The sequence below is a fragment of the Theobroma cacao genome, chromosome 4 (genome assembly GCF_053813885.1).
Source record: "Theobroma cacao isolate CCN51 chromosome 4, ASM5381388v1, whole genome shotgun sequence".
NCBI lineage: Eukaryota > Viridiplantae > Streptophyta > Magnoliopsida > Malvales > Malvaceae > Theobroma > Theobroma cacao.
This window is the reverse complement of record NC_142642.1, coordinates 30,830,007-30,837,916: the sequence shown is the minus strand read 5'-3', so window position 1 is coordinate 30,837,916 and position 7,910 is coordinate 30,830,007. Positions and strand designations below refer to the sequence as shown.

At 33.4% G+C, this 7,910-nt stretch overlaps 2 protein-coding genes across 2 annotated transcripts; both read right to left on the bottom strand.

Moving 5' to 3' along the window:
• Positions 1 to 903: 903 nt before the first annotated feature.
• On the bottom strand, positions 904 to 1,490 carry LOC148763269 (defensin-like protein 1). The gene is made up of 2 exons (XM_088805652.1): positions 1,293 to 1,490; positions 904 to 1,197 (listed from the first exon to the last, which is right to left on the bottom strand). The coding sequence occupies exons 1-2, from the start codon at positions 1,351 to 1,353 to the stop codon at positions 1,028 to 1,030; spliced, it is 231 nt and encodes a 76-aa protein (XP_088661778.1). The 5' UTR covers positions 1,354 to 1,490; the 3' UTR covers positions 904 to 1,027.
• Positions 1,491 to 3,296: 1,806 nt separating this feature from the next.
• LOC18602120 (receptor-like protein 7) lies at positions 3,297 to 7,142 on the bottom strand. The gene has a single exon (XM_018118626.2). The coding sequence runs from the start codon at positions 6,975 to 6,977 to the stop codon at positions 3,891 to 3,893; it is 3,087 nt and encodes a 1,028-aa protein (XP_017974115.2). The 5' UTR covers positions 6,978 to 7,142; the 3' UTR covers positions 3,297 to 3,890.
• Positions 7,143 to 7,910: the final 768 nt, after the last annotated feature.

Genomic DNA, 7,910 nt, shown 5'->3' with positions numbered 1-7,910 from the left:
TTCAACCTAAGGACAACCCCCTGCCCACTCAGACCTCACTACGCGATTTCCCTTCTTTTTTTTTCCTTTATTTGTTTTTTATTCTCTTTGTTCTTTTTTTCTTTTTTTTTATTTAAGAAAATGAGTGAAAAAATAGGAAATAAATTGCATAACCAGCACCTTGAGCTGCCCAAACCAGAGCAAATCACCTGCACAATCAGAAGACACTCTCAATAGTGGATCAAAACTCCTCCACTTCAAATTCACTTTCTAGTGAACCTCAAAGTCCACACTAAGATCCTATTTCACCTCCAGAATCCACTGGTACAAAAATTCTCTTCCATCCATTTTCGCAAACTGTACCCATCCAGAAAACTCCACTGCTCAATGAGTCCTCCCACAGTCAACGACGTCCATAAGCTGAGCATCCCTAAACACCATACATAAGACCTAAATGAATGCCCCACCCCCTCCTTTATACTATTATTGTATAATAAATAAAAAAATTATGTTTATTTACTTTTAATTTTCAAATATATTTTTAACTTTTAAATTATGAATATAAAAATATTTTTTTATGATTTAATGAGATTAAGACAAACCTTTTAGCATTTTGTAATACCTTAAAACTCTAATCACTTTAAATCTCAGATTACAAAATAACCGAAAATTATTAAGATATACAATTACGATGATAGATAGACGACTTGAGATGATTTTTTTTTTTAATTAATAACATGTTTCTTGTTAGATTGATTGGTTTAATTTCTCTGGCATGGCTGTATAAGTGATAATTTTAAAACCTTCATATAGTTCGAATAAATCTTAACACTATATTTTTCTTAGACCATTCACCGCTACATCGAATGAAAATTGGAGGAAAAAGAAACAATGAAAACCAAAATAACATAAACAAGTACTTCATTAATTCTCCCCAAACAGAAAAGAAGATGAGTTTATTTATATGTTATGGCAATTCCATCTAGTTTCCAAACAAGATGTGATTTTGCATGGGACTTTGAGGCTGATGGGGCCAAATTAAGCCCACTCAACATCGCCTAGTGCAGAAGCAGCGGTGACGGAAGCCTCGACACCTGCCGCCCGAGAAACCTTCATTGCTACACACCATCCCACAGTTGTGATCGCTCAGACATGCTCCCTTAAAACCATGGCTCTTTGACTCGCAAAGTCTTGCCTTGCTCGGCACCACCATCTCCTCTGCAGTCAGATAAAGCAATGCGAAATAGTCAATTAAAACTGAAAAAGAAGCAGATAAATTAATATACAGCCATCAAAGAAAGATATATATTTACGAGAAGCCAAAACAATGAGCAGCAGCAAGAACATCCCAAACAACTTCCTCATGATCTCCATGTCAGCGACGAGCTAGCTGCTTTTACAAACAACCCCGGTCGATCCAGACACTGCTTATTGGGTTCTAATCATCTTCAATTAGGCATTGATTATATTTATATACATAAGTTCGGTAAGGAAGTGGCTACGGTCTAGCTTGACACCAGGGTTGAGTCGGTGGCATAGTGTTTCTGTTTCCGAGAGAAGTTATGGGCACGTGTTGCGAGAAATGGTATACTCAGTCACGGCCTTGCGGCGATTACACACACCTCCTTTAACTCTAGGCATGGACAATTATGGCAATTTCTTTTTTTTGGCAATTATATGTTCTATATGATTGCAACGCAATGAAATTTTTAGCTTCTTTAACCGGGAGTTGTGAGAGTGTTAATATTTTTTCTTGTATAATTATATTCTTGAATTTCAAGTGAATCGAAATTTTTTTAATAAATTTAATTTAAATTTAATATTTTATTAAAAGTATGTTTGATTCATAAAATAGAATAAAGTATAATACAATAAGTATTTTATGAGAATAAGATGAAATAGAAATAAAATAAAAATATTATTGTGTAATTTGATTGATGGAATAAAAGAAGGTAAAAATTACTATTATGTTTTATTATAATATTTCGTTAATAAAAATAATTTTAGAAAAAAAAGTAGGTAATAAAAAGATATAATTATTTTTTATTAAAATATATGATTATTTGTTTTTATTTTATTGTATTTTTAAATATTAATAATTTATAATTAATTTAAAATATTAATAATTAATTTTCAAATATTAATTTTTTATTTATAATTTAATCATTAACATTTTAAAATACTTATATTTTATTTATAATTTAAATATTATTATGATTAAAATATTAACATAATTTTAATTAATTTTTAAAATTAAATATTAATTTTTTATAATATATAATTAAAAATTTAAACTTTTTATTATAGTAAGATGTACTTTAAAAAACAAAAATACCCTTTATATAATTTAGTAAAATGTATACCAAAAGACAAAAATAAGTAAATTTTTTTCCTTTTTAATCATTTAATTTTTATTTTCATCAAAATTTTAAAATTTTAATAATTTATTGTTAAAATATTAGTATAATTTTTAATTTTTTTCTATTTGCAATTTTCATTTTTTAATTCATATTTTCATTAAAAATTTAAAATGTTAATAATTTAATAAGTTAAACATTAATATTTTTAAAATATTAATATTTTATGTATGATTTAAACATATTTATGATTAAAATATTAAAATTTTAGTAATTTTAAAATTTTAAATTTAAAATATTTATTTTTTATAATTTTAAACTTTTTCATTTTAAATTCTTTTTTTCCTTTTCCTTTTTTCTTCTTCGTTGACCAAGCACCAAAAATGTGGCTAGCCCCATGGAATGTCGATCTAGCACGTCATATGATTGGATCTAGCCACCAGAGCACAAGATCAACACTTTTCAACCATATTTAGTCTTGGAATTGCCATCATCATCATTGCCAGCATCAGCTTTGGTGGTAAATGGAGGTTAAAGAGAGAAAGAGATATGCAAGAATGGGAAGAGACTGAAAGGCAAAGGGAAATTAGAAAAAAAAAATGTATTTATTTCTAGGGTTGTAATTTTTTACACTTATAAGAGGCTTTTTAGTTTTATCAATTTTAGAGGTTATTCCCCTAACTATGAAATACCAAATACCATGAGGATTAGGATTAGTTAAACCTTGTTTTTGGGGAATTTTGGAGATTAGCTATTATAAGAGAATAGTTGTTTTTTAAGCCATTTTCAAACTCCCACATCACGGTAAGTTAAATAAAAAGAAAAATTTGGCAAAAAAATTGAAATAGTATAATGTTATTGAAATCTTTAAGATATCAACTATCTGCCCCATTAAAGCGTTAAAAAAGGAATAACTGTCGTCATGTCCATTATCCGCAATGCCATAAAAAGTCTTTAATCTGATTGACAAAATACTTTAATGGCATAGAAAACTTGCTATGAGCAAAATCACTGTACAATTACAAAAGTTTCACTGCACAATAAGCCATTGGCAGCAAAGGATCCTGACTATGCCAATACAAAAGCTATGAATCATTCTAAAATAAAAACATCTCGGAAAGAGAACCTATAAACAGTAGATCCATTAAACATGAACCTACTTTAGAGTCAAGCTCAATAAAATCCACCTATTGGTTGAAGTGCAAAACAGAAAAAACCAAATGACCAAGAGCTGTATCCAGAAATTAACTCCCACCGTACAAAAGACCATCAGAAAACGGATATTCCTAACATCCGGATTCCATGAACTTCAAAGATCAAGCACCATACATTAAAACATTTTTGGTCTAGCTTTAATCAGCAACAGGAAACATTTTTCTTCAAACTGCAATAAGATAAGACCAGAAGATACGGAAGTTTTCTGGTATCAAGGCATAATTATACATAAATCAAGCTTTATACTGTGTAATGCTACTTTCTAATCCAAAAAGAGCTAAAAAAAAAAAAGAGCAGGTTCTAAGCATACGCACACAATCATATTCATTACACTAGGACCTAGTAATTCCAGGAAACCTTTTTCCAAACAGACCTCAAGGATTCTTGCCAATTAGAGCCGTTCCAATTATTACTGACTCCCCACTTTCTGAAGACCTTCATCAACCACTCATGTTTCCTTGTGGTGAAGTTGTATCCAATAGACATTCCAATTACTAGCCCAGCTCCATATCCTGTCATAACTATTTTCCAATCAAACTTGAACACACTCTCAATTCCTTCATCATCTTCTTTGGGGGCCAAACGAGGTGGTGGCTGCAAGACCTCAGGATTTCCACATTTTTCTGACAAAGGGTATCCACACAATCTTGAATTTCCTTCGTACGAATCATTGTCAAACGTATTGAATTGTGCTCCTCGAGGAATATTCCCTTCAAGATTATTATACGAGACGTTGAAGCTTTCAAGGAAGTTAAGGTTGGCCAATTGCTGAGGGATTTTTCCCGAGAGCTTATTTCGAGAGAGGTCCAAAGATTCAAGGTTCGAAATTTCCCCCAATGCTGATGGAATATGACCAGTGAGATTGTTATTTGAAAGGTTAAGCACACGAATTTGCTTCAAATTACTAATGGCTTCAGGGATTTCACCTTGGAACTGGTTGCTGGATAAATCAATAGCTGAGATGGAACCTGGAACATTCTCATAACTAAGGTCCCTGCCTTTGTTAGCCAATATAAGTACGTAATTATAATAATCATACCACGTTAACTCTCCATCTTCGAAGCTTGTATTGGCGTTCATATATGGGGATAAGCTGTTTGCATTGGCAACTTCCATGGCAACCCAAATATTGAAGTACTCAGATGGCAACTTACCCCTTAAACTATTGTCTGAGAGGTCAATTACTTGCAACTCGGAGAATTCCGATTTGGCTCGAGGTTCCCCTATCACACCATGCAATCCATTTGCTCTCAAGATGAGAACCTTGAGCTCTGGAAGAGTGCCCAACCAAGAAGGAAAGGTATCATTTATCAGATTGTTTCCAAGAATTAAAACTTCTAACTTGGTACAATGGGCGAGTGATCTTGGTATTCTCCCTTGCAATTGATTTTGGCCCAAATCCATCATCCTTAACCCACAGCTCTTCATATATGTTGAAGGAATAGCACCAGTAAATTGATTATTTCGAAGGCTGACTACTTTCAGAGAGTCACTTTGGCTGAATAAACATCGCGGGAGCATCCCAGTCAAGTTGTTAATAGACAAATCCAAGGTCATGAGGAAAGAAAGATTGCAGAGCATTGGTGAGATTTCTCCTGACAGTGAGTTATTTGAAAATGAATAAGAGACGATGGAAGGTGGTGGATGCGGAAGTGATCCCTGGATCTTGTTCGATTCAAGGTTGAAAACCTCTAAGTGAGTCCATGGAAGAACAACGGGAAGCTCCTCAAATCCTGTTAGAAAATTAAAGCCCAAATTTAACTGCTGAAGAGTTTCTTTTCCCACGCTCCAAAACCATTTCGGTATTTGGCCATGAACTCTGTTGTCAGAAAGCTCCAAAAACTCCAATTCATCTTGACTACGCAGAAAATGTGGGAACTCAGATAAGTTGCATGAAGCCAATCCTAAAAGCTTGAACTTTGGACTAGTGGCATTGATGCTGACACTGTTGAGCAGTGACAAATTGTTACCTGAAAGTTGGAGGTTGGTGAGATTTTTAAGCTCAAGAAATGAGTCCAACATGAGAATTCCATTTAGTCGATTCATGTGTAGATAAAGAAGTTCAAGATTCTCAAGCTTGAAGATTGATTCTGGAACAGGACCACTCAAATTATTTTCCTGGAATTTGATCTCAGTTAGCTTGGTAAGGTTTCCTATCCAAGGTGGAATCTGACCATCTAATTTATTGGCCCAGAGATATAAACAGGTAAGTTGGGTCAAATTTTGGAGAGAAGATGGGATGTTACCGGATAAACTGGTGTTTGTCAGGTCCAAGTAAGTTAGATTGATTTGCGTACCAAGCCAAGACAAGGTTCCACGGTCGAAATTGTTGGTGTGAAGAGACAGATAAACTAGTTGGGTAAGATTGGCCAAGGAAGAAGGGATTTCCCCAGAGAAATTGTTATAAGAGAAATCCAAAGTCATCAGCTGGTTCAGATTTCCAACTGAAGGAGGAATAGGTCCCGAAAAGCTGTTAAAAGACAGACCAAGATAAGTGAGTTCAGTAAGGTTACCAAGTGAATACGGTACCTTCCCTGAAAAATGGCAGGTGTTAATGTCCAAAAGTTCCAAAGACTTGAAGTTTCCAAATGATTCTGGCAGCTGTCCAGAGAAATTTGTGTTTGCAAGGCTTAATTTCAAAAGAGGGTGATTGCTCCGAATATCAGGTAAATACCCAGTCAGATCCGGATTGGACTGCAGGCTGAGAAACTGAAGACTGGGTAACTCAAAAATTCTTGGGGGAAAATCACCACGCAAGTCACAATTCGATAAAATTAAAGCTTTCAATGAAGAAAAATTTGCTAAGATATTAGGTACCGAAGAAGAAATTCTGACATCAGTAAGATAAAGCTCTTGAAGATTAGTTAAATTCTCAAGCAGAGACCTCATGCCTGGCTTCCGGAGCTTCAATGAGTTCCCTGACAGATCAAGGAGCTCTAACTCTGTCAGCTGGAAGATCTCTGACGGTATTTGACCAGAGAAGTCGGAGTAAGAGAGGTTCAGAGATGTCAGCCTTGAGAGGTTCCTGATCTCAGAAGGAATTTTAGAATTTTTGAAGAGATTGTCTGCGAGATTAAGCCACTGAAGGTGAACAAGATGGAAGAGGCTGCTTCTAGAATCGATTGAACCATAGAGATAACTACTTCTAAGGTCGAGGCCGATTACATGACCAGTGCTGTTGTCACACTCGACCCCATCCCACGAGCAGCAGTCAGCACTTTCCCTCTCAAGTTTCCACGATTCAGTTTTCGCATGGGCTTCAGGAGTACTTGAGGCAGAGTTATTGATTACAAAGCTTTCCTTGAACTGCAACAGTGCTGAGCGTTCATCAGGGTGGCACAGTGGCTGTACTGAAGAAACAAGAAAAAGCAGTAAGAGCAAATTAAGCAAGCTCATCGAAATGGAGAGATACAAAAATGAGCCCATAATAATATCTCAATCCTTTATGTCCTCCCAACTCTTGGATGGGCAAACAAAATAGGCACTGACTGAACCATTTATAGACAATTATCTATAATTGGTAAACACGGCGTCTTCCAAGAACAGCGGAACAGTCGAAATGAGACTGTTGAAGTCTTCGTAGGTCAAGATTGAAGACTTAAACAGTGAAGTCTCGTCCTGCCTTTATGTATATTTTGTATGTTTAAGTAAAGATTCCAAAAGGCAACCTTCAGGAACCTGCAGTTTACGCCAGAAAAAGCAAATACCGTTAATTATTTCTTTTTTTGGTAAAAGATACCGTCAATTTACTTGGATGAAACATGAAGAACCCATTCCAGTAACGTTTACATTTCAATTGATAATGCAAAAGACAGACAACTGAAACAAGCCTCCTTACGTGCCCGCCCCGCACAAATCCCCCCCACGCCAAAACTTTTAAAATTTTTTTCATATCATATAAAATTTTTAAATATTTTTTATATATTTTATTATTAACTCTTTCAAAATAATATTTTATTTAATAATTAATATAAATAAAAAATAATAAAATAATTTCCCTTATCTCACTCAACTTTACATTTTTTAAATTTATATTATTATTTTTATTTTTATTTATTTATTTTTTTCATTTCTATTCTATTTGTTCATATGTTATAAGTTTCTATAAATATTCTTTTCTAAATTTCTACAAACCATTAACCATGTATTTTTTTTTTTTGTTATGTAATATGCGGTATCTATTTTCTATTTATCATATTTTTTTATGTTATATAAATTTTATTTTTTATGATTTTAATCTTTAAAAATTAATAAACTATTATATAATTCTCAAATATAAGTTGTAGTGTTATATTGTTATTTAAAATTTTATCAACGTATCATTTTTTATTAATTTTGATTATATAAAAGAAAATTAAC

Bases quoted from the DNA above. Each gene is read 5' to 3' on its own strand.
- LOC148763269 (XM_088805652.1), bottom strand. From the start codon at position 1,353: ATGGAGATCATGAGGAAGTTGTTTGGGATGTTCTTGCTGCTGCTCATT. The intron at 1,198-1,292 runs GTAAATATATAT...ATCTGACTGCAG, and splicing joins GCTCATTGTTTTGGCTTCTC to AGGAGATGGTGGTGCCGAGC.
- LOC18602120 (XM_018118626.2), bottom strand. From the start codon at position 6,977: ATGGGCTCATTTTTGTATCTCTCCATTTCGATGAGCTTGCTTAATTTG.